The sequence below is a fragment of the Panthera leo genome, chromosome A1 (genome assembly GCF_018350215.1).
Source record: "Panthera leo isolate Ple1 chromosome A1, P.leo_Ple1_pat1.1, whole genome shotgun sequence".
Classification (NCBI taxonomy): Eukaryota; Metazoa; Chordata; class Mammalia; order Carnivora; family Felidae; genus Panthera; species Panthera leo.
Window position 1 is genome coordinate 179430050 of NC_056679.1, and position 26531 is coordinate 179456580.

Here is a 26531-nt window from a genome sequence, read left to right on the forward strand (position 1 = left end):
GACTCAGTTTGTGTGTTATTGAATACAGGGGCTGATTGATATTGGGTGGTCTCCAAAATATTCAAAAGAATTTTAAGTTTACATGTAAACTGGGAAACTGGGTTCAAAAAACCTTAAACCAGTTTCCTTACTACAAGACTTCTCAGGGTCATAAATATGCTCATCGGAGATGCAGATCTCCAAGAGAGGTGAAAGTGAGCATTTCTCACCCTGTTTTTGCCCAAGATCACCCCCCACCAACATTCTTGAAGAAACATGTAGAACTAGTAGTCGTCAGAACACACATGCAGAGATTTTGGATTAGGTGGTAGCTAAGATTGTTCCACTTACACTCCCTGATTCTGTATGGCTGGTGTCCTGTGTACCTCCTGTTTTTCCCACTTGTCCCTTCCTCAGGGATGCTGGACTCCCAGGCTCTGTTCTAAAGTGTTCTCCCAAGGAAAAGCAAGCACGCTTGAATGCCTATGAAGTCACTTAAAGATCTAGTCAGACTCATGAAATCCCCCATCAGCTTAAATGGAAAACACAGTCCCTGCCCCCACTTTGCCCCCGCCCATCGTACTGTGCTCAGAGCTCAGACCCAGGCCCAGCCTAAAGGGATTGCAAAACATGCTCTAGCGTGGACTTGGGAAAACAAAGAAAACTCTACTCTTTTCTCCTCCAGACAGTCTGAGACGCTTTTGTGCCCTTGGGCTTTTGCCCAGTTCTCTCATCTGCCTCAGTCCTGGTACTAAATTGGTTCAAGGTTTGGAGGAAAGTTTCAGAGGAAAGGATGTTTAGAGTTCTTAGAAGCTGAAGTCACTCTATGGACCAGAGCATAGACCACCTATGGCCACCAGAGGGCGATGACAACAGCTTCCTGTAGAAAGCTGCTCCCAAGAATAACAGCAGTAAATTACACCTAATGTGTTTATGAATGATGGAGGGGCTGAAGTGTGTGCGACTATACATGTATGTGCAGTTGGATGCCTGCAGCTATGAGTCTGAAAACATGCTAAATAGAATAAAATAAAAGCTGTACCTCTACTATATATTCACAGGATATGGCCAAGTCGTTGAAAATTTCCTTGAAGGAAAATGAGGTAGAAGGAATTAGAATAGCATTCATAATTGTAATTGTGGTATGCGTGATTGTGTGTGGTGTGAGAGTATGCATATACACGTGTGTATTTGAGTGTGAATGTGTAGATGGATGTGTGTGTGTGAGCCTGAGTGTAAGCATGTGTGTGCACAAGTGTGTGTGCACACGTGTGCACACGTGCACACGCATGGTCAGGGCTTATTTAGACTTTGCCAGTATGAGCAGACTTCAAGGAAGTCTGGGCAATGTTTCCTACAGTTCCTGCCCTCTCCCTCCAAACAAACAAACAAAATCATTCCTACAAGTATTTATGGAGCCTGTAACACACGTGCCCCTCCCCACCAGCATCTGGAAAAGCTCAGACCTGGCCAATTTAGAGCGCTATGGAAGAATGAAGGCTCTGGGGGCTGAAGGGATGCCTCACATGCGAATGACTGTTTTGCAAAAACACTTTCTCTTCTTTGATGCTCGAAACATCCCAGTGAGGTGTTCCCAGACAGAGCTGTGGCCCCTTGCTTTGAGGAAACCAAGGCTCAGAGGTGATGTGATTGGCCCAGAGTCATCCAGTCAGGAAGCAGAAGCTGACTATGAACAGGCATTGTCAATCCAAGTCCCTGTCATCACTGCTTTGAGCAGCACAGCTGGCACTGGGTCTAGGCAGAGCAGGACAGGTCTCTGAGTAGGGGTTGACAGCAGCAACCTAAACAACACGGACAACCATTTTATGTGACACATGTGACTGTGAAGTGTGTTAGTATCAATACAATAGGTCCTTTAGGAAGAACTTGGGGATCTTTGCCGAGATGAGGTAGGATCTTTGCCAAGGTGAGGTAGGATCTTTGAGGATCTTTGTAGATGAGATAAGGACAAAGCTCCTATCGGCTGTGATGTAAAATATGAGTGAATGTGAGTGCTGCGGTTTGGGGTACCTAGCAGCTGTGTGGCCTTGGGCAAGTCACTTGACTTCTCTGAGCTTTATTTCATCTATAAAACACGGTACTCAGATGCCCCCTTGCGGGACGCTGTTGGAATGGAAGGAAAGACTAGGAGCAGAGTGCCTAGCTCAGTGTCAGAATAAAGGAAAAGTGCCACCAGCGAGAACAATCCTTAGCTCCTTAAAAGTTAATGGATCTCAATTCTGGGGCCCTTCTGGCGAAGCCCCTTTCCTTCCCTCATCTCCTGCCTCCTCCCCTCCACGCTCTCAGTTGCTCCAGCAAAGTTCCCAACTTAGTCGACATGACGCGCGGCTCAGCCAATGGGAGGCGGAGCTGGCGGTTTTGGGGGGGCGGGAGGGGTGGGCCCCGCGTCTCCGGTGTCTGCCCTGCTCAGTGAATGGAGAGAGCGAGCGCCGGCCAGCTCACCCGGCTGCCCCGTGCCCCAGCCGCCGCCGCCGCGCTCCCGAGCTCAGACTCAAGCCGGACCTCCCCAGGCGCCGTGCCCCAGTGCGCTCGTCCTCAGGTCCCCGACCCGGCCCACGCACTGGGCTGCGGGCCACCGGGGCCAGGAGGCGCTCGGCACCTAGGCACTCCGAGCGATGCGCAGCGGGGCAGCGCCGGCCCCGCGGATGGAGCTGCTGCTGCCGCCGCCGCCACCGCCGCCGCCCGGCGCGCCCCGCTCCGCCCGCGCCCCGTGCGCCTGAGCGCCGAGCTCGCTCCTCCTCCGCGCCAACTCCGCCGCCGGCTCCCCAGGCCGCTCGGGCTCCGCGCGCGCTTCCCCAGGCTCCACGCGTCTTGCCCCGCCGAGGCAGCCTCCTCCAGGCGCGGGCCCATGCACACCATGGCCACCGGGCGGACAGGGGCCGGCGCCGCCGTGCGCGCCCGCCTGGCGCTGGCCTTTGCGCTGGCGAGCGTCCTGAGCGGGCCCCCAGCCGCCGCCTGCCCCACCAAGTGTACCTGCTCCGCCGCCAGCGTGGACTGCCACGGGCTGGGCCTGCGGGCGGTTCCCCGGGGCATACCCCGCAACGCCGAGCGCCTGTGAGTACCTCCGCCCCCGCCCAACCCGGGCCACCCACCTGGGTCCACAGTGGGGCCCCAGGCACCAGATCTTTCCTTTCCCTTTGGCCACACTGGATGCAGTCTCTGCTGTCACCCTCTCCTGGGTCGGATCTTTCCTTCTCTGAGTTGGGGTCTCTGGCGTTGGGCACGTCTAGAGAGAGGTCTTGAAGCCCACCGGGATGGGCAAAGAGCAGTGCTTCTCCAGGGGTGAAGGCTCCAGACGTAGGGCCCGGTGACAGCTTCCAGCAGAACGCTGGCAGGAAGCGAAGGGAGTAGACAACACTGCAGCCAGCGAGGTCTTAGGGTGAGAGCATGGGGTCTGCGCTCATGAAAGAAGGGAGGCGAAGGAGAAAGCTGAAGGGTGATGGGGCGTCAGGGCACGGAGAGGGGAGAGGGCCGAGACTGTGACCAGCTTGGAGATCAGAATGGGCCACTTTCCGGCTGCCCTTGCGAGCGAAGTTGGGTGTGTGTGTGAAGGTCTAACTTCTGAGGAACCAAACGAATTCAGAGTGGGTGCTTGCAAAACCCGCCCTGCCTGGAGTGCAGTCTCAGAGATGCCAAGTTGCAGCCCGGGTGAATTTTTTATGGCTCGGTTATAAATGCCTCCCCAAACGGGCCGGAGAATGGAAATGCTGACAGCCCTTTAAATGAGACCGAGCGCTATAATCTTACAAACCGCACTCAGCCTCGGATCCAGGGTTTGGCAGCGAGAGGAGAGGCGTTTGGAGAGTGGGGTGGATTGACCCTCGTTTTAACCCCAATTGTGCAACCAAATATTTACTTTTCATATGTCAACGTTTTGGAAACATTTATCATTTTGATCCTCGGACCAAACTCAAAACTTGGACTCCGAGGGTGGGCTCTTCCCAGCCCGCAGTTGGGGAGTACGGAAGGAGGGAGAAATGGTGGAGGGGGTTGGAATCGGCCTGGGAACACAGCCCAGAAGTGGGTGAGGGTTTGCTCCAGTGTAATAGACTTCTCCACGTCTTGCTCTCCTTGTGTCTCCCTTCCCCACGTGTCTTAGGGGTAGGTGCGTGGGTATTCCATTCTGCCTTCTTGACTTTAGGCTGGCAGAGAGAGAGTGGCATGAGACTAAGTGGATTGTCCTGGGGTGTGTTATTCCTCTTGATCACGTCCTGTCACCCCACTCTCTTCCTCAAACTCTATGTGTCCCTGGGCAGAGACTCAAAGGTACTACCCTCCTTTTCCCTGGAGCTTTCCTGTGGCTCAAAACATCTTTTTTTCAAGTGCATTGATTATTCTGTGTGGTCGTGAAATTCTAGAGGGTTGGAGCTGAACCTTCGTTAACACATGTAGAAAAGGTTCAGAAATGTGAAACAACTTGCCCAAGGTAATACAACAAGTTAATGGCAATAAAGGGGCCACAATCTACATTTCCACAGCTTAATTCAGACATTATAGTTTACCGTACCAGTTACAATTTTGTTTTAGTGGTATTTTGGGGTAGCTACCACTGTGCTAGCCATCTTTGGAACAAGAGTCAGTGTGGGCCAAAGTCTGTAAACAGACAGTCTTGGGAGGGTTCTGGCTGGGCTTGGGTCTTCGAATAGGGTGCTCTTGCTACTGTTTCAGGTATACCCTGCAAACATTCAGTTTGCTTTGACATTAGCTCTCCTGTTGGGAGTTTTGAGACTCCCTCTCCTCCATTGTAAAAAAACATGGTGCATATTTGGGAAGCCAGGGGGAGTGAGCCCTTCTCATGCTGTCATGGAGGAAGTCTTCAAAAGCTGCAAGCACAGCACAGCAGCCAATATGCCACCCACCTACCTTCCCCAAGAGACCCAGGCAGCTTGGGGCTGTCCATCTGCTCTACAACTGGAGAAACTGGGTGGAGACTGAGTCCTGGGCGTTCACATGGGGCCCTGCTGCAGTCACGGTCATTCGCAGACCTTGGCAGAGTGGGCTGTACTTTGGAATAGTCTCCGGTCACTGGTGCCTCTTCGGCTGGGGTGCATTGGGTGACACGGCTACCCAGTCTAGCTCCTCATTCTGTTCTCCTTCCTCCCTGGGAGAGGGGGCAGCCTTTAGAAGAAAGCTGGGCAAGGAGTGCTGCGGGGCTAGGAGCAGCCGACCAACAGTCCTTCACCACCTCTCACCCTCTTTTGGTCAGCCCAGCTGTAACATTTGAATTCTGCAAACTCTCGGGTCCAGTGTGTGTGTGTGTGTGTGTGTGGGGGGGGGTGATGTTTGGCATTTCAAAGCTATGGAAAGGATTTCTTTAGGGAGGAATTTCTCATTCATCCCTCTCTTCATTCATTCAACAAACATTACTTGAACCCCTACTGCATTCCAGTAACTGTATATAAAATCATTGCATATACAGAAGAAAACTGGCAATTCAGCTTAAGGAATGTAAGCAAAGGACCGAGCAAAGGGAACTTCCTTTAGTGAGTCTTCTAAACTTTCCAGGACTCATTTCTTCATGGGGCATATGTTTTGTCAGCATCAGCATCATATGCTCGGGACCTTCCTAAAATCCAGTTTTCTGATCTCAAATGTTTCTGTTCTGTTTTATAACAAAGAAGAAGCATTTCTGCCTTCTGCATTCCTGCTACTTTACCTCCCAGAGAGGCTTTCCTGAGGAGTGTGTGTGGTTGGTTTTCTGGGGGTTTTTGAGTTCTGAGGCCTCATTTGCTCATGCTACCCCTTAAGGAAAATCTGCCAGGGGATAATGTGGTCACCATTTGGACTTTGCTTCAGGCCTGAAATGGGGTCTATTATATTGTTCATAGTTAAGCTGGTATCAGAGTTGGGGGGGGGGTGTCTGTGTTCCAGCTTCTTCTCCATAATGTCAGCACATTGCACAGAAAGAGAAACTCTATGTCGTTTATAAACTACCAACAATCTTTTTCCCTCAATGAGGAGGTGACACCCACAAGAAAGCTAAATAAACGCAGGGGAGAATTCAGTGTAATTTATTATCCGTGCAGCAAAGATAGAGGACAAGAGGAGAGGAAGTGAATGGTGGTGCCTGAAACAAAACATTTACCATGGAGCACAGAGTAAACAGATGTCGCATTTACCCCTCTGAGTACAAAAGGAGCCCACAGATGTAATTCTTCTGCAACCACAATCTCAGCCTGGAAGAAGAGGAGACAGATGAAAATGAACTCTCACGAGGGGCCCCTTCTCTCTGTGCTGCCTAAAGGCAGGCAGAGGCCTACTTCTCACCCACGGCGAGGTGGTGGCCCAAACAGCAGAGTGGGGCAAGAGTGGACATCTTTGGTTTTTCACTTGGCTCCGGAACATAATGGAGACTGCTGTATTTAAATAAACATTTCCTGTTTGCGAAGGAAAACGGGCGAAAGGCTGAAACGTGAGAATGTGGTAACTTAATTTTCTCCGTCACTCCAGATGATGGCAAGCTTCGCCGGTGGTTGGGTCCAATAAAAACCAACACCGTGTCACAGGCTTTCCCTCACTTGACCACAGAGGTCTCCAGGTCAAGTGGGAGGCTTTCCAAGATGCTCTGTGGCCAGGCCCTGCATCCTGGTATTCTTAGCCTCAGGGCCAGCCCAGAGGACTAGGGGCAGTTTGGTGAATCCTGGGGCCTCTCTGAACACAGTGCTCTCCTGGTGAACCTGTGGGTTGGACACGAGCAGTTAAGTGCACCTGCCTCCAGTGTACTGTGCAGCTGAACAGATTGCTCTACCTTTCGGGGCTTATTTTCCTGAAAGCAGAATTCTAGTGTAGTCCTAATAGTTTTCCTTGTATGGGCCTCTTCCCCTGTGCCTAGAACAGTGCCTGGCACATAGTAGTTTTTCAACCAGTATGTGTTGACTAAATGAATGCATCTCAAAAATACAAGTTTTTCTTTAGTTCTTGCACGTGAAAGATGGGCAATTAGAGCTTTGCATTTTTTATGTATGGCCAAGGGCAACTTACTAGTAACCTATTATATGAGTTATTAAGGGTTCCTGAAATTTAGCTTTCATGAACTAAAATTATTGCCTTACTAGAGTTAGCAAGGACTCCTAATGAGTGACACAACTCTGGAGTCTGGTTGCCAGGCATTGCTTAGCAACCTTGCAAAACTCCTACTGTGCACATGCCCCTGAGAAGAGCTAGAAATCCCGAACACTTAAACTGTAGGCCTTTCTAATCAGGAACTCATCAGCATCATCCTGCGCTCTCTGTGGTTTTTGATTGCTGCTCTTCTTGTATTAATTGATGTATTTGTAGGATCATTATTAAGTTTTGCTTTCGCGGATCATCTGGGTCTTGTATATTTCTGCATTTTCTTTGCATTTTAACAGTTATTTTGTTTCTCTCTGGTTCTGTTTGTTGTCACTGAGTTCGTCCTCCCCTGGAAAGTGAGAATGGTAGATCTGAGAGCCATGGAGTCTTTTCCACCGACTAAGTAGACTACATGGGCCGTGGCAAGGTTTCAGAACCCTGTGCCTATTAGTTCAGGGTGTCGGCTCTGGAGGCAGAAGGCTCTGGTTTGAATTCTGGCTCTGTTACATCTTTGCTGTTGCACCCTGTGTGGGTTACTCCACTTCTCTGGGCTGCAGTCTGTTTACTCCCTTTGTACTGTATTTCCACAGCTCTACTACAGGGATGACGATCACTCTGGCCCCCTGTGTGCATGTTGTGAATGTGGCCCGAGACAGATCACATCATACACTCAGCACAGCGCTTGGCACTTCGATTCTCCAGCTACCTCTCCTTACTTGGAAAGTATGCATAGTAAATGTTCCTCTTGGGGAATCAAATGAAATAATGGACAGGAAGTGCTTAACACAGTACCTAGCACTTAGGCCTCCATTAGCCATTGATGGTAGTGACCATGGCCATTATTTCTATGGCTTCATCTCAGGCCCCATCCAGCTGGAAAGCTTGAGATGCCCACTCTAAATGTACCCCATGGAGGCAAGGTCTTCGCCAGCACGTAGGCTGTGCCCAGCAAGCTCGTGCCTGGTCCCCCTCCCCCTTCCTCTCCAGTTAAGCCCAGGTTGGCCTCCGTTCCATAAAAAGGGGATTACAGTTGAAGTGGTTTATATCTTTTCCATGGGCGTGCTGCTTTGTGGTATATTTAAATAAGGAATGCATTTTATTTATTTATTTTGGGGGGTTAGATTTTCAGGGGGAATTTTTGGCCCTGACTTTTTTTTTCAGTGCTCATTCCTTCTGTCTTTCCCTAAATACCTTTTACTGACTTCCCATGTCTGCCTCTGTTACTGCTTTTACTTGAAACAGCTGTATTTACTAGTATGCTCCACCCTCATTATGTAAGGTGGTGTTAACCCTTTTTAGAACTGCTGAAAAGGAAACAAAACAAAACAAGTCATGGGAGGCTTTTCCAGAAAGCTGTTGTGGACCATCACTAATTCCAGATAGGATAGATGCAAAAGGTGCCCTGCTATGGTGCACGGTGTTGAGTTTTCAAAGCTCTTCATTATTTGTCATTCTCCAGCCTTAAATTTAAATCAGTCTTGCCCAGGTAGGAAGAGCTCACAGTGGGAATCTTCTGCTTCTCTGTTCTGCAGACCTGGATTATGTTTTGTAAGTAGTGCTATTGCTGGTCTGCCAAAGGCTGTACTTTCTTCCCACTCACTGTGGTCTTCATAGTTCTGTCGCCAGCACTATATTTGATACGCCATTCTCTGGGAAAAATTCCTCAAGAGTGTGTGATTAAAAGTCCTCAATAGTGAGGGGAGAGGGAGGTGAGAAAAGTAAGGATCTTTAGGTAAAGGTATAGACTTCAGAGCCAGATAGGGTCCGCTCCTGGTTTCTCCATTTACCAGCTGGGTGACCTCAGTTTTCTCACTTGTAGAATGGGAATAATAAAAATACTGCTTCCCCCCGCCCCCCCGCCTTCATAGGGTGCTATGAGTACTGAATTTACTCTCATAGACTGCCTAGATCATAGTGCAGCCTTCATAAGTGTGGCTGTTATTGTTATCATCATAATTCTTACCAACTATAGTCCTTCCAGAGCTCCAGATAAAGCCTGATTTGAAACAATACAGATTGTTAGGGTTGAAAGGGCTCCTCTAGTCCAAGTTCACAGGCAGCTTGATCTTCCACCAGCATAATTTTGGAGAGAGCGGTCATTCTCCTTTGCTTGGTTACATCTAGTGGTGAAGAACTCAGTTCTTTCTAAAGCAATTAATTCCATTTTAGAAAACAGTTTTAACCTGAAAATTTTCTTTGCCTGGGGGTTGAGCTTATCTCCCACTGACTGTTGTTACACAGAGCAAGTATAATCCTTCTTCCAAATGGTAGGATTTCAAAAATTTTATTGCCGTTGTGTTTCTCACTACCCACTTATCTAAGTCTTCTCCTCTCTTCCATACATTTTTATAATTACCTCAGCGGTTCTGTATGTGTTAGACTTTGAGACAGGCCCCCTCCCCATTCCCAGTTGTCTTCCTCTAAATACGTTTCACTGTTCTTTGCTTGTATTAGTTTGATTGAGTCCTTCCACTGCCTTGCTACCTTGACTTCTGTTGACATCCTAAAGGGACATTTTCAGTTTAGACAGGCACACCCCTAGGTTGGCTCATTTCTACCAGGCTATTCCCTGCCTCCCCCATGTCTTCCAGCCTTCCCTGCTGTTGATCCTATTTTCCCCATCCCAGATTTGTGCAGTTGGCTTTTTGGAGTCTAAGCGCAACACTTTGCATTATCCTAATTAAATTTTGGCAAATAGTTTAATTACATCAGCTTTTCAGCAACATTTTCTATTTTGATTCTCCCATCTAGTGTGTTGTGACTCCTCCCCCCACTCCCTCTGCAGTGAGGAGCTTGCCCTGTGGATCTTTATCCAGGTTGTCAATATAATCAGCACAGTCTTCTCTGCTCTCTTGAAGTCTTTCTATGGCCGGGATGTGGATCATGTAAATATATTGTCCAGTTCTTTCTGGCTGGGAAATTTTGAGGTCTTATTGGCCTGTAGCATCTTCTTTCCCTGGGGTTCTGTTGTTCATATTTTCTCTGGAATGATTTCCTATTAATGCTTAATTCCTCTGTTTGTTGAGTATTTTCTAAACTGTTGGTTTCTCATAGCACTTTCCATTGTGATTTTAGCTTCATCCTTGTTCTAGTAGTCTGATGCCAGAAGCCCTACCAGCATAGGATGTGGCGTGTGTGTGTGTGTGTGTGTGTGTGTGTGTGTGTGTGTTATTCTCTCCTGTAAAGCATTGTAGCCTGAGAAATGGGGCTCTTCTGTCAGTAGCAGAGCCCAGCTGAAAAGCCTCACTCTTGTAAAGTGATTTCCTTTAGCATCTTTTAGCACAGAGCACATTCTTTAGCACAGAGCACATTCGCTTGAGTAGTGCTGAGAATGAATGTGTTGGAGGATGAAGCATAGAGGTGCACATGCTTTCCCCAAATTGCTAAACAATAATAATGATAATGACAATGACAGTCACTGCCACCGCACCAGCTGCTGTTTATTGAGCCCCTCTTTGTGCCTGGCACAGCTCTCCCACTTTACACACTTGCTCTCACTTAATCTAACAGTCATGCAAAACAGAAGCTCATCCTGTCCTCATTTTACAAATAAGGAAACTAAGAGAGGCAAAGTGACTTCCCCAGGTTGGAGCAGTAGAGTCAGAGCTCATTCACGCAGGCTGGTCTCAGCTCCGTGCCCCACCCGCTGATCATGCCAGTCTTCAGCAAGCCTTTGAAGTCGGCCCCCTTTCTTGTCTTCCAAAACCAATTCTCAAGTAAGAAGAAGAAGGAAAGAAGGAGGAAAAAAGTGAGTCCCAGTTGAAACAGGGAGCACCTGTTTGAAGCAAGGCACCCCGAGAGGAATGGCAGTGCTGTGTTCTGGACCTCTGGTGGTACAGCCGTCATGTCCAGTTTGGGGAAGTAGGCGGCATTCAAATTGGAGCTTGAAGGATGAATAGTGTTCCCGGAGGTATTAATGGAAACATGGTAGAGATTTGCAGAAGTTCATCGTTACCTGGAACGAAAGAGAGCCTGCACCCATTTTAAAATGATAGGAGCAAAGGTGGGGTCTGGGTGTCTCAGTCAGTTAAGCGTCCGACTTCAGCTCAGGTCATGATCTTGCAGTCTGTGGGTTCAAGCCCTGTGTTGGGCTCTGTGCTGACAGTCCAGAGCCTGGAGCTTGCTTCAGATTCTGTGTCTCCCTCTCTCTCTGCCCCTCCCCTGCATGCTCTCTCTCTCGCTGTCTCTCTCTCTCTCTCTCATAAATAAGTAAGTAAATAAATGAAGTTAAAATGATAGGAGCTATACTTGAGGAAGTTTCATCTAACAAGGGTGTTTAGAGATAGTCAGGTCTTAGGAAAAGTATCACCGTGGTTATGTGGCTAATTATTATTTTTATTTTGGATTTTAGGGGATAAACCCTCCAGGAAGGGTCCTGATGAGGTTTCTTGACCAGTATTCTTCCCCCACAAGGATCTGTTTAAATTTTTGTAGGGACTGCCTTTCTCTCCAGTTAGAGGTACCACTTGCCTTCTCTCAGCCATGATCTCTGGGCTCCCCCACCCTGAGATCAGGTCCTGATAGAACAGGACAAGTATAAGATGCATCCTGGCTGGAGTGAAGATGACTTCACTCTTCACAACCTTATCACTGCTTGTGTGGCCTCAGACTCCTCTTGTCCGAAACACCAGTCTGGGTTCTCGACCCCTGATTCATTCTGCACTTTGGCAGTACTGTGAATTGTGGTTCCTGAAAGTCAGCCAGCACATTTAACCACCCACCTTGACTCCCTCTTGAGTTTTTCGGCCTCCCTAGTTCCTGTCTGCTACCTGGCATACCCACTCCTTGCTCCCCTGCACTCCAGAATTATTAGTGTATGCCTTGACTCTGGCTGTGGAGTTCACGGTCCTCTTCTGACCTGAGTTGTGTGTGGGCTTAACCATGGACTTGTGTATTTTCTGCATCTCTCCTTGAGCTTGAGCTGCTCCTGGCCCTTGCCTTGACCCTTCCAGCTTGGCTTCTTGCCTCCTCACCTTCCCCTGCCTTCCATGTAGCTCTCCATAGCCTTGGCGCTGAATTCAGACATTCATTCTCTAAGCCTCAGGTCCTGAGATTGGATTACAGGAGCATCTTTGTGGCCTGGACCTTCCTTGGAGACTGGAGACTCGAGACTCCAACTTGTGCTTATGTCCTGGAAACAACCTCAGACTTCATCTTCATGGCCACCTGAAAAGCCTTTTATGATGTCTAGCGTGAAATGTAGAGATGAAATATAGAGATGTTCCAGGGCTGGACTCTGTGAATGATAAATTGCTTGCAACATGCTCCCAAGTTATCTGCAACCCAAACAGAGGATAGAACATGTTTTTCTGTATTGAAAAGCCCAGCAATGGTGATTTCATTGAAGAGATGTCCTGTTCATAAATGTGTTACAGAAGTTTCTGGACTATCTAGTACTTTGCTGATATTCTTTCTTCTCCTCCGCATCTCTGCCCAGCCCTAGAATGTAGTTAGAGAAGTGTTTTATATATGGGGTTTCTAACTGGTATTAATGTGAAACCAGTAGGGAGTCCAATTTGATATAACTTAAAATGAGTAAAAAGAGGGTGCCTGGGTAGCTTGGTCGGTTAAGCACCTGACCCTGGATTTCAGATATCAGTTTCATTGGTTCAAGCCCCCCATTGGTCAGTGCAAAGCCTGCATGGGATTCTCTGTCTTTTTCTCTCTCTGCCCCTCCCCCCCAATTGTGTGTACATGCGCTCTCTCTCTCCCCCCAATAAATAAATATTTTTAAAAAATGAGTAAAAAGACCCAGGCAGAATCCTGGTTTCCATCCCCCTCCCCTTTTTCTTTTAACTGTGGGACTTTGTAGGAGCATCTTTCTGAGTCTTAGGTGCCTCATCTGTAGCCTTTAGAATGGTAGGACTAACTCTTCTCTCCTGGGGCTGATGCAAGGTTTATATGAGATCAGATGTCTGCAGATACCTCCTAAATTTAGTGCTCTGCGAATACCTTAATGAGTCCACCCACGATATCTGATTTTAACCACTAAATCCTGTATTTGAAAGATCAGTGTGAATTTTCAGAAGAGGAAATGCAGTGAGTTCCAAGTCACCCATGCCTTCACGCTCTTGTTGGGGGTTCCTTTTCACTTACTAAGGTGCATTGTTTACAAAAGGAAAGAAAGCGCCCCACTAGCCAAGTCAGCAGCCCAACCAGGTGGAGCTTAGAGGACTTTTTGTCTAACAGAGTAATGAATAAATGGCAGTTTCCAAAAAAGTAGAACCCCATAAGGGGCTGTATGAAGGATGAAGTTGTTTAAAGGAACTATTTATTGAGTGCCTACTATGTGCCAGGAATGGCGATGCATAAAGCAAGCAAAATGTCCTCATAACTAGGACAGCTCAAAATAATATGATGTAGTCTGGGCCGTTGCTTCCCACAAAATGACTGACAAGGCAAAGGCCACCATGCTAGGTTCAGAGAGGAGATTCATAGGATGGCAGGGGAAATGCTAGAACAATGAGGGAGGCGGGACACCAAGCCCTCAGGAACCACTGATGAAAGCGAGTCTCACTCATCCCTTTTAGTGGGTACAAATATGCAGAAAAACTCACACATCATAAAAAAAATAGTACAAGTGGAATTAAAAAAACTCATGGGGAAAATATTAATCTGAGAACAATTGTATCCGAGAAAGCATTCAAGTATGCCTCTGCAGCTAGCTGGCAAACAGCACAAGTTCTGCATTTTATTAGAGCCCTAACTCTGTGTAGAACACTGACCTTATTTGAGAAGCATTTCATAAACACTGACACACAGCACAGCAGCATTTGAGGCTATGAGGAGATACAGGGCCTCCTCTGGGCGGCCAGCTTCCCTTCCCGGACGCTTGCAGCTGTAACCAGACCACTGGACGTTGTTCCCCTGTGGTGTTATTTCACTTATTCTCTCTCAGGTTTAACAAGCAGGTAGGAATTTTCTCAGGGGAAAATGAAAGAGGGGGCTTTGGACTGAAATGTGCTCTTTGGGCAAGTTTTCCTGGGAGTGCAGTGGGCCATGAGCAAGACTAAGCTTTGGAGGGAAGGGTCTGAGAACTTAGATTTGGCCCAGTTTCTTGTTGGAGAGCTCATCCTGTGCCTGGAAACCAGTGATGTGTATGTGTATAGGAGGGTGGTTCTCAAGCAGCTTTTACCTGGTCCTGTGGAATAGAAGACCCGTGGCTTGCAATAGCCCTAAGAAATGTGTGCACCGCCTTTCCTCCTACTACAAGTTGGCAGTTTTCTTTCCATCTGCTGCCAACTTGAAAGTCCTGAATTTCTGCCATGGAACTCGGTTCTGTCCCTCTCCCTCTCATTTCCTTCCTTAGCCAAGAGATTTTTAGGCTTTTGAGGCATGTTTGGAGATCATCTGGTCTGCCCCTTCCCCACTGATCTGACCCACCTGGACAGAGAAGTGTCTCAGAAAAATCGTGGGAGGGGATGTCATCTTTGTGGTGGGAGCTTCCCTTCTGAGAAGCTTGCCTCCTTTCATTTCAGCCTTGCTCACAGCATTAGTCCTGAATAAAGATCTCTCAGCCTTAGGAAGCCTCTGCCAATCTGAGAAGCTAGGGAGAGAGAAGAGGGACCAAATCTAGTACAAAAATAAATAAGTAAATGAAAGGGATAATGTGGAGCTAGAGGGGAGAGGCACAAAATGGGTGACTTGGGATTGCAGTCCCAAGACCCTAAGCACCAGGTACAAGCAAGTACCTAAGCTTGTGTAGAGTCTAGAAAGGGAAGCCCTCAGATAGGAAAACTGCAAGGGAAGGGACGCGGGGAACCAGGACTGGAGTGGGAATCCAAAATGGGAAGGCCAACTACTTCATGGGAGTTTTTAATGAGTCTAGTGCCCCCCGCCTTCTAATTACTTCTTACTACAAGATGGTAACCAGTCTGTTCTGTTTACTCTGTTTACGCATACATTTTAATACTTTCTGAAACATTTCCCATAAGCTTCCTCCTGCCCTGTGTCCTCCTTGTATGTTCTAGAAATTTTGCAAAGACCTAAATCTCCTCTGTGTTCTTTCCCGACTGGAGCTGCATGCTGATTCAAGCCATATTCAGCCAGGAAGCTCTCTTGCCGTCTTTAAAACAAGAAACATCTTCTTCTGAGAAGACTGCACTACAGTTTTCTTTGTCTGTGTTGCTAACGAACAAAGAGGCCCCGTTGCAAAACAGCATTTCACGAGCAGAGCGGGGCTGATAGCACCTCTTGCCAAATGTGACTGTGTGTAGTTGTGTGTGGGGGGAAAACAGCTTTGTCAAGAGGAGAGCCGACGGAGGCAGCTCTGGGGAATTTTTAGCAACTGCAGCATGGTGTAGTGGAAAGAATGCTTGCATGGGAATTTGGAGACCTGGCTGTGCCTCTGACCCACCGTGTGACCTCGGACAAGTCACTTGACCTCTCTGGGCCTCAGTTTCCTGGTCTTTAAAGGGGATGAAGGGAGCAGGCTGGATGATCTCCAAGGATCTTTTCAGCCCCATGCGTCCTCACTTCTGGGGGCTGGGATTTGAGGTTTAGACCTGAGCCAGCATCCATCCAACCCAAGGGACTTTCTAGAAGCAATAGAATGGCCAGGACAGCTGCTTCAGGGAGTGGCTGGTCCTTGATTAAGGCTCAAATAATTAGCTCAGCTCCACAGTTAGCCTTCTGAAATTAGGAAAGAAAAAGATGTTTAGGTTCAAAAATAGCAGTTGGGGTTCCTTAAAACCGATTGGCTTTGGGCTTTGTACACTTTATGCACAGACATAATTTCCCTTCCTCTATAGAAAGCTGTTTAAAGTATTGATACTGGAGTTAGTGTGACCGGGCTTAAATGCCATAGCTAGGTAGGTAATCTTGGGCATGTTCTTTGATAGTAACCTGCTTCATTGGGTTGCTGGAAGGTTCAAATGAGGTAATACATTTCAAGCTTAGAGGGCAGTGTTTAACCTTAAATAACCACTCAGAAAGTCATTTTTCTGATTACCTATTTCTGCTTAACAAATCATCCCAAAACTTAGGGTTGGAAAGCAACAACCGTTTCATTGGTTGTTTCTCCATGCTTCTTTGAGTCAGGATTTGGGACATGGCTCAGAGGGATGGTTTGTCTCTACCTCCTGATGTCTGAGGCATCAGCTAAAGAATGTGAGAATGACTAGGGGAGATTTGAACCGCTGGGTGTTAGAATCATCTTCAGGCTGTTCTCTTACACATCTGGCAGACAGGCTGGGCTGACTTGAAGGAAGGTTGGCCTTAGGCTGGGATCGTTGACCAGAGTCCCTCCATGTGACTTCTCTGTGTGGCTTGGGCTTGTTTGCCACATGGTGGCCATGAAGTGTTCTAACTTCTTACATGGAGACTCAGAGCTCCAAGAACAATATGCCAGTAAATAATCCAGAGGTTGCATGACTTTTTAGGAACTAGCCTTAGAAGCAACAAAGTGCCCCTTCTGTTGTATTTTATTGTTCTAAGCAGCACAAGTTAGTTAGCTTGCATTCAAGTTAAGGACCACCTGTCAAAGAGAAGTCCCAAAGAATTTGTGGCCATGTTTTAAGACCTCTGTAGCCATACAATTATCATTGTTACTTTCTGTACTGTGTATATAATCTCTTAACTAGATAAGAAGCTTCTTGAAGGCAGAAGCTATACATTTCTCTACAGAGGTTTAGTACAACACTTATGAATGTAGAGCTAAGTGAACACATTTAAAAAAATCAAATTGACTTGGATAGGCAGGAGGTTTAGTGGAAAGACCCTGATCATTAAAGCCAAAGAGAGTTTGGTTAAAAAAATGAATTAAAAAAATGTGCCCTTTGGCAAATCACTTGTCTTTCTAGACTCAGTTTTCTCACTCCCCGCTCAAATGGAGACATTATACCTATCTCAAGGATTGTTGTAAGAATTAGGGATAATATGTGCAAAATGGCCAACACATATTTGATGCTAATGAGCATTGTGAGGCGTTGTGGCACTGTGGCAAGCACATAGATGCTTAAGGTGACAGAGTGGTTTCAAATCCCATTGCTTTCTTTTCTTGGAGGGCAAAATGGGTATAAAAGTATATTATGTCTAGGTTTATTGTAAGGAAGATTAATACATCATGTAAAGCTTCCAGCTCAGTCCCTAACACATAGCAGGGACTTAATACCTGTAAGGCCTATAAGAGTACCTGTTGAGTAGCCACAGTTAAAATTGCTGTTCTTTTGTTTGTACACTGATTCATTTATGAATTTATGCATCGAACAATTATTTATTTAATGCTCATATCTCATAATAGCTTCATTTCTTAAGTCCTTGCTTGGTAGGGCCTGTTAATGCCTAGATCTGGGAAGATACATTCATGGGTGGAGAATTGGCCCTTCAGCAAGGAGCTCACAGGTGCAGGCCAGCTGCTTGGGACAGTATTCTATTTGAACACAGGTGCAATTGAGTTTTAATTGTCCCTGTTGACTTTTGACCCGAGAGTGCCTCCTGGCTTCCTCCAGTTATAACCCTTTTTGCTCAGATATCCACATGTGTCCTTTCCTCTTTGAGCCTGTCTTCTTATTTTTTTTTTAAGTTTATTTATTTTGAGAGAGAGAGAGAGAGAGAGAGAGAGAGAGAGCCAGAGCACATAAGTACATGCATGAGTTGGGGAGGGGCAGAGAGAGAGGGAGAAAGAGAATCCTAAGTAGGCTCCCCACAAGGGGCTCCATCACACGAACTGTGAGATTATGACCTGAGCCAAAATCAAGAGTCCGAGGTTTAACCGACTGAGCCACCCAGGCGCCCTCGGTGGGTCCGTGTTCTTTACTACTGTGTAACTACAGGCAACATGTGAGCTCTTTGTGTCTGTTTTTGCTGTTGTCTTTTTAAAAAGCATTGTTTTCCTAGCTCAGATGTGTCAAACTATACCAATCTGGTCTGTGTGGTGCCAAGAAGGACACTCAGTCATTTCTCCAGGTGGTTCCTAGGACCTGAGGCTCTATTAGGAACCATTGACTAGGAGCTCCTCCCTTTCTTCCTGAAGATCCCTCCCCAAAGCCCTAGCCTTAGCCTTTTTTTAAAAACGAGTCTAGAGAATCTGATAAATTGTCTTTGTCTTTAGAAAAATACACAGACACAATACGAACACAATGTATTTTGCAGACGATTTTGAGGTTATTCATGGCCACCTCACCAGGTGGCATATTTCTTCGGAATGATTCTGTTTTAGTGATTGTGATTACACCATCTTCTGGCCTTTTGCTGAGTTCTACTTGAGGATCATAGTGTACCTGTGAGACTTAGGTCTCACTTTTCCAAGTCCTGCATCAGTCCATTGCGGTAGACATGTGATGTATTTGGCTGCCAAGAACTCGGCTTTCCTTCCTAGCCAAGTATCATCTTCTGCGCCCACAGGATGCAGTTGACTGGGTTTGTCACCAGGGGCCTTGCCCTCCTCTAGTCAGGGGATGAGCTCATGCCCCAAGTCAAGTCCTTTGGGTGCTTCCTGCCTGGAAATGGAATCTTGACCAAAGGGATGAAGAGATTGGACATGATGGCTTGCCATTTCATCTAAGCATTTCTGCAAAATGGCCAGACATGCCTGCTTTTCTTTTCCCCAGACCTGTTCTTCAGATTCCCATTGAATCCAGAAGTTCCTGATAGCCTTCTAGTGAATTCCCTTTTGCTCAAGCTTATAAACTTGCCACCAGATAACACTAACTGAGAAAGCAACAGACAACAAACTTGTGGAGGAGAAAGTGGCATAATGAGAAAGATTATGACTGGCGTTTGGAGAAAGGCAGACCCAGGTCTGAATCACAGTTTTACCATTCACCAGCTGGGTACCCTGAGGCAAGTTCATTCTTCTCTTAGGATGTCAATGTCATTGCAAAACAGGGATAATGAGTCCTTAAACCTTGATTCTCAAACTTGGCTGTGCATGGAAATCACCTGGGGAGATTTTAAAATTACTGGTGCCTGGGTCCCATCCCCAGAGATTCTCTTGAATGATTTTTGGGGTGCTTTCCTGGGTGTTGTGATTTTATAACGCTCCTAGGTATTTCTGATGTGCAGCAGCGTTGGAGAAAATTGACCTAAAGAAATTCTTCAAATTATAGAGGAGATTAAATGATGATAAGCACAGTGGAGGGATTGATAAAAGTCATTCTCCTTTCCTTTCCTTTCTTAAGGTGAGCCAGAATCGCTTGCCTTTGCTTCTAGTACAATTTTCTTTGTTTGGAACATTCATCGCCATGCATGACAAGCACGGTGCAATATAACCCTGCTTATTTATACCATTTGAGGTGAAGGCCAATCGTAGATGTATCCAGAATTATAGAATATACAAAAATGTGACTACTGGCACATCTGGGGAATAACTAGGACGAGTTCAACAGTGTTTTGTGAGAACGTTCTATGGAGTAACTGCTTTTTTTTTAAATTTTTTTTTTAATTTTTTTTTTCAACGTTTTTTATTTATTTTTGGGACAGAGAGAGACAGAGCATGAACGGGGGAGGGGCAGAGAGAGAGGGAGACACAGAATCGGAAACAGGCTCCAGGCTCCGAGCCGTCAGCCCAGAGCCTGACGCGGGGCTCGAACTCACGGACCGTGAGATCATGACCTGGCTGAAGTCGGACGCTTAACCGACTGCGCCACCCAGGCGCCCCTGGAGTAACTGCTTTAATGAGAGATGAAATTGATTTATAATTACCATGGCAACAGCAAAATAGAGTGATGTCTCCCCAAGGGACCTGGACCAGGACCCATGAGGATTCTCTCCCACGTCTTCCCTGTAACTTGCTGAGTGGCTTTGGCTCAGACAGTTCATCACTCAAGTCCTCGGTTTCCTGAGAGCACATTTTCTGATGGGTGCAACTTCAACAGAATTTTTTAGGAAATCTGTTGATGTGACTGTTGTTAAGACACTGATGAAAAGATTCTATAGGAAGCAGAGTGAAAGCAGGGCCTTGAGCCTCTCAGAAAAGATAATTATAGATATCGGTTCTCCTATCTCCCCTCTTCCCCTACCCCACAGCCTCTCCCACATCTTACCATGTAGGAACCTGTCCAAACCTCTATCTTTATGAAGGGCTTTCTATAGAGAGGGTACCAAGGGAAACTCCTATCTTAGCCCAGGGCTTCTCTACCTAGGAACTATTGACATTTGGGGATGGATTTTTTTTTTTTTTTGGTTGTGGGGAGCTGTCCTGTTCGTTTTAAGATATTTAGCAGCATCCCTGACCTCTACCCACAGATTCCAGTATAAGCAAGCCCCTCTCCTGTCTGACATCCAAAAGATGTCGCCAGACACTGCCAAGTCTTCACTTCCAGTCTCAGCGAAATGGGTTTAAGTAAACAAAGCAGCATAAATGTTGTGGGTGCACAGTGGTTAACCTCCTTAGTGCCCTCAAATCCCAGGGAGCCAGACAGCTATCAGGAATCCCTACATCCATTGTTACAGATGGGGGTTCTGAGTTCCAGAAAAGTTAATAGTAATCATAATAACCACCGGCTACCATTTATTGAGTGTTTATTATGTGTTATGTGCATGGCTAAGTGCTTTATATATTATATTGTCTCAATTAATAGTTACATTGACAGAGCTTGCAAACCAGTGGCCAGTAGGCCAAATTCAGCCTTCCAGTGTGTTGTACTTGGCTCACATGGTATTGGCTCATAGAGTTGTTATTTTTCTTTTGAATGTCCGTTTCTTGCCAACATTTTAAGATTGAGTGAATTCATATAAAAATCTACGTCCAGCTTCTTTTTAAGAAATTGGTAAATTTGGGGGTACCTGGGTGGTTCGGTCACTTAAGTGTCTAACTCTCGATTTTGGCTCTGGTCATGACCTCATGGTTCGTGGGTTTGTGCCCCACGTTGGGCTCTGCACTGAAAGTACAGAGCCTACTTGGGATTCTCTCTCTCTTTCTCTCTCTGTGCCCCTCCCCCACACGCAGTATGCTCTCTCACTCTCTCAATAAATAAGTTTTCAAGGTAAATTTGGCAGTAGGGGGTCAGATTGGCTCAGTGGTAGTAATTGTCTGGATTTTAGATGAGGCACGTCTCCTTTGCACTGCAGTCCCCACCACTCCTGGCTGGGACTCCCAACTGTGTGTCAGATGCCATTTGGCATCATGTTATTTTTCTTTTGCTTCCCTTGTTGATGTCGCGCGCCTGGCTCCTCTAGGTTGTTGCTCCTTCCTTATACCTACCCTGTGTTGCACATATTACTGTTCCAATTTTAAAGTTTATTTATTTATTTTGAGAGAGGGAGAGAGAATCCCAAGCAGGCCCTGTGCTATCAACGCAGAACTGGATGTGGGGCACAAACCCATGAAATGTGAGCTCATGACCTGAGCCAAAATCGAGAGTTGGACCCTGAACCGACTGAGTCACCTGGGAGCCTCAGTTCCCATTTTAAAGATGGGAAAACAGAGGCTCAGCCAAAAGAAAGCTCTTGTCCAAATTCACACAACAAGTAAGCTGGGAGAGAAACCCGAGCCCCGACCTTGCCAGCAAGCATACCCGTTCCCGACATCACAGAGTAGCTGCTGGGAGAGCCTCCCTGCATCCCAGGATGCCCCAGCCAGATCTTCGGCAGTTTAGGGTTTCCTTGGAGAACCAAATCTCATTGCCCTTTTGCTCACCAGGAAACCACATGTCACCAGCATAGGAAGAGTGTCTTCTGAGTGTAGCTCCCAAGCTGCGTTTCCCCTATGTCTGTGCCACTCTTTGGTCTGTGTCCAAGGGCTGCTCACACACTCCCACGTAGCTGAGGGGCCAGCTGGTGTGTGTGCTTCTGCCTAAGATGAGGCTGCTTGCCTGTGGGGAGGCTGTGATTGCTTTAGGAAATTAAGTGGGAGTGATTAATTAGGAAATGTACTGAGGACTCTGGAAAGAAATAGCTGAAAAAGAAAAAAAAAATTGGAACTCTAAATATGGAATGCTTCTGGCCACATGGCTAAGGATGCTGTGTTCAGTGGAACTGAAGGCATTTGATTCTGTTATTTCTGCTGCTGCTGCTTTGATATACCCCCCTTGCATAAGGATGCTGGAAGGAACCACAGAATCAGCTGGCTCAACCTCTTCTTTCACCAAGTGGCAGTGAGAGCTCAGAGAGGCCACCAGGGGAAGCTGGCAGCTTCAAAGGAACAGCAAGGCTTGAGACTCAGAAAGACCTGATGTATAATCCTGGGCAAATCTCTGAGTCTTGGGCTTCTTACTGTGAAACCAAGGTAGCACTGGCCATTGCCAAGAGTTGTTGCAAAGAATTAGTGAACAAAAGCATGAGCACTGACTGCTTCTAAGTAACATGTGCCAGGCACTGTTCCAGCATGTTGCTGTGTTTTCTTACTCTACGACAGTCCTATGAGGGGGGTACTATTATTAGCTCAATTTATAGATGAAGAACAAAGGCACTGAGAGGATACATTATTTACTCAGCGTCCACAGCTGGTCAGCAGCAGAGCCAGGTTTCCTATGCAGTCTAAGAATCCACCTTCTCAACCACTAAGCATTCAGCCTCCTTTACATATTGTATAATGTGTAGGTGACATTATATAATCAATAAAATAGGGAATTTATGTATGATACAATTTATTGTGTATAAGATAATTAGCATATAAGTAATTAATATATAATGTGTTATATTAGGTGGAAACCTATGAGATTGCCTTTTTTGTTAGCAGGAAATGTTTAATAGTAGTAATTTCATAGAGTTCATCCTAATATATGATACGTAAGTCACAGAAATTTTTCCGTCTCTCACCTTCAGTGAATTCCCAACTTTGAACCTTGGTTTCTTCCTCCATAAAGTGGGGCCAGCATCCCCACTGATGCTGCTATACTGTATCAGTCAGACCATGTGTGGAGAGTACCTAGCACAGTGCCCAGAAAATAGGATCCATTATTTTTTGTTTGTTTGTTTGTTTTGCTTGTTTCCAGTCACAGCCATGGCTCCCTACACACCTGCAGAGTCCTGATATGTAATAGTCCTTTCACCCCCAGTGGTTTGGCTTTTGGTTTGAGGGTCTCCGTGTCCAAGAAAACTTGTAAGTTATAGGTAAAGTATTGGGCCCAGGGACTGTTTTTCATTCCATGGACTTTGATATTTTCAATATGCTTCAGTCTAATATAAAGCTTCCTGTCAGGCCAAACTGAATGTGTTGCCTTCCACTCACTTAAGAATTATGGTGCTGCCTGCATGAAATACCACCCCGCCTAGGCTCGTTCCTTCTCTGTTTCCCCTTGGGTCCTTGTGGTAAAGCCCCTTGCTATAGTTACTGAATTTTTGTTAGTGAGCCTTGTCTTTGGAAACTCTACCCAACTGGAGTCCTCTCTGTGGGTTTTAATGAAAGTTCTCTCTGATCCCTTGGGGTATGGGCTTTGTATCCTTGCAGGAGAACCATATGGTGATGGCACCACTCTCTTTACCAAAATGAGAAATAAGACTGAGTCCTCATCTCAAATCCTGGCTGTGACTCTGGATGGGTATTCTGAGTCCTTCCAGTCAGCCTGGAAGATCATTAGGAGACTAAGTGATGAGTCCGCCCTCATCCCAGAGCTCTTCTGCTTTCCCAGGGGTCTTGGAGACTAGAGGAAGTAGCTGAAGCAGGGTGTGGAAGGAGGGTTGGGTCTGTGCAGTAACCCTAGAGTAACAATAAGAGCTTACTTTCATAGGGACATTACATTGTGTCAGGCCCTGTACTAAATGTTTCTTATTGTTTCATTTAATCCTCACAAGACTAGGATTAGGGCCTGACTGAGGCACAGAAGGGATGAATAGTTTGTCCATGGTCATACATGTGACAAACAGTAGAGCTGAAATTCAGGCCCATCTGTTTGACCCGTAACTTTGGTTTCTTAGCCACCATGCTCTATAGCTTATAGTCTTCTTTAATTTTGAGGAACTACCAAGTGGGCTTCCTTGATTCCAAAGCAGTAAGTTTTACTGATTCCTAAGTGTGAAAGCAAAAGCAGAAAGATGGTGCAGATGGTCCGTGAATTAAAGCCCTGAGCTACTTGTCATCTCAGTTGCTGCTTGGGTCTCTTTTGTGGAGCTGTGCTTCCTTGTGCAAGTTTCAAATCCTGTAAACAGGAGACTCAGGGAAGAGTTGTATAGGACATCAGGTACCAACATACTATCCATTCGTTCATTTGGCAAAGCTGTACTCAGTACACCCATATGCACCTGTGATGCTCTGATGACCAAGCCATTTCTTATCTCCTCAGTTTGCTCTTCCGAAAAACAACCACACATCACACCTACCACAATGGCTGTAGTCAAAACAACAAAACAAAGACCAAAAACCCAGCAAGTAACAAGTGTTGGTGAGAAGGTGGAGAAATTAAAATACAATGTAAAATGGTTTCTGTGAAAAGCATAAAAATAAAACGGTTTCTGTGAAAAGCAGTATGGCGGTTCCTCAGAAAGTTAAACATAGAATTACCATATGATCCTGCAGCTCCACTACCAAGGTTACACTCCAAAGAATCGAAAGCGAGGACTCTAACAGATACTTATGCCACTATTCACTGTGGCATTATTCACTAGCCAAAAGGTAGGAACAATCCAGGTGTCCATCAACAGATGAATGAATAAGCAAAATGTGGTGTAAGCACACAATAGAATATTATTCAGCCTTAACAAGGAATGGAGTTCTGACACACAACAAGGATGAGCCTTGAAAACATTATGTTAAGCAAAATAAGCTAGACACAGAAGGACCAATGTTGCATGATGTCACTTAAATGACATATAGAATAGGCGAATTCATGGAGATAGAATGTAGATTACAGGTTATCAGGGGCTGGGGGTAGGGTGGGGAATAGGAAGTTAATGCTTAATAGGTATAGAGTTTCTGTTTGGGGTGATGAAAAAGATTTGGAAATAGATAGTGACTGCGGTTGCGTAATATTGGGAATGTTCTTAATGCTACTGAGCTATGTACTTAAAAATAGTTACAGTTGTAAATTTTATGTTACATATATTTTACCAAAAGATGATAAAAAAATAATCTCATCACAAGAGAAGCAAAAAGTCTTCTCTGTAAAGGAGCAAAATCTTACAGACATCTCTTATTCATCTCAGCACCCAGGCCTTACACCTAGCACAGGGCCTGGTATATAGTGCATGCATATTCCTTTTTTTGCTGAACCAAACTGGGAACAGACTAATTCCATTTGTAGTTGAAAATGGCAGTGAGGCTGTTGAGTGTAAATTTTACTACCATGGCAACTGTGGAACACAAAGACAATAAATATGAAAATGCAGTAATATTTTTGGCAGGTGGGGTCAGCCGGAGGTAACATGGCCCATTGCAGGTAAATATAAGATTTGAGGGAGAGCAAAGTGTTAGTGATTGTTACAAAAACTCAGAAAGCACCCAAGCAGTGTCCTCTTTGTTCTGGTTGGGAGCATTCAGACAGCTTTCTGGGCCAATAGAACCAAAATGGGTAAAAGGTTGGAATCCGTGTTGGTGTTAGACTCCAGGAATCTTTGTTCGAAGCTCTCAAGGGCAGGCGAGAGGCCAACCATACTTCTCTCCATTTATTCATGACATCGTTCAAATCCTCAGGAAGAGGCGTTGTGGGTCTACACATCTCCTTGGCTGTTGGCAGAATGCTATCCACTATCTAAGGGGAAGAAGACAGACCACAATTTGGCATTTAAGGAAATAGACTGGGAAGAGATGAGAGGGATTCATCTTGCTGCGTTGTCTCATGGGCCAAAAGCTTCGTTTCGAAGAAAATGGTTTCTCAAAGCTGGTGTGAGTTTTGTGTTACATTTAGTTGTGCTCCTTCTGTGCACAGAGGCTTAGATAACCATTTTGGGTGGGAAAGAAAGTCACTTCTCCTCCTCCCCTCCAACACCCTTTCCCTCTTGACTGATACACACATTTAATCATTATTAGCAAGTGGGGGTCCGTCTTAGAATCCAAGAGCCTGATCTCCTGCAGTGTCCACCGTCCTGCTGTCAGCCCACCTGTGACTTCCTTTCAGACTCAGAGTTGGGAGCTGTATTCCCTTCTTATGTTTTGTGTGACACAGTGTCACCATGAGAGAGTCTGGCCCTCTGACACTACTCGGGGGGTAGACCCCATTTGGAAAGATTCTTAGGCAGCCTGTGGAGGAAGTCCGGAGCTGATTTCATGACAGTAGAAAGACCGTGGGGTTTGGAATTAGGGCTGCATTCGAATCCAGGTTTTGACACTCGATAGTTGTAAAACTGTGATGAGTCACTAAACTTCAGTTTCCTTATCTGCAAAATGGGCACAGTGGTAGTTAGGTCTTAGGGTTCACTGTACAGCCCCTATTCATGAGAAGTACCTGCATACAACCTGCAAGTAAGCATCTGTCCAGTACTTGGCAGCTACTGCTGGTGTGAAGAAACCCAACAGCTATTTTGTGTTGTTTGGATCTGGCACTCAAGCATAGTGATGCTGGTCTGCTGGAAAAATCCCAGCCAGTCGTAATTTAGTAGAGGTCAGGGTAGCATCCAGCTGCATGCCGTGATACAAAGAGCTAACATTTAGAGATGGCTCGCTA

The 26531-nt window shown here is 46.1% G+C and overlaps 1 protein-coding gene across 2 annotated transcripts in view; it reads left to right on the top strand.

Moving 5' to 3' along the window:
- The first annotated feature begins 2807 nt into the window (after positions 1–2807).
- SLIT3 (slit guidance ligand 3) overlaps positions 2808–26531 on the top strand; it is a 594982-nt gene continuing 571258 nt past the window's right edge. Inside the window, exon 1 of one of the 2 annotated variants that reach the window (XM_042947171.1) lies at positions 2808–3054. In XM_042947171.1, the coding sequence (XP_042803105.1) occupies positions 2849–3054 (206 nt within the window). In that variant the 5' untranslated portion in view covers positions 2808–2848. Of the gene's footprint in view, positions 3055–25266; positions 25308–26531 lie in introns of those variants that run through there. The other variant, XM_042947176.1, reaches the window with a different exon arrangement.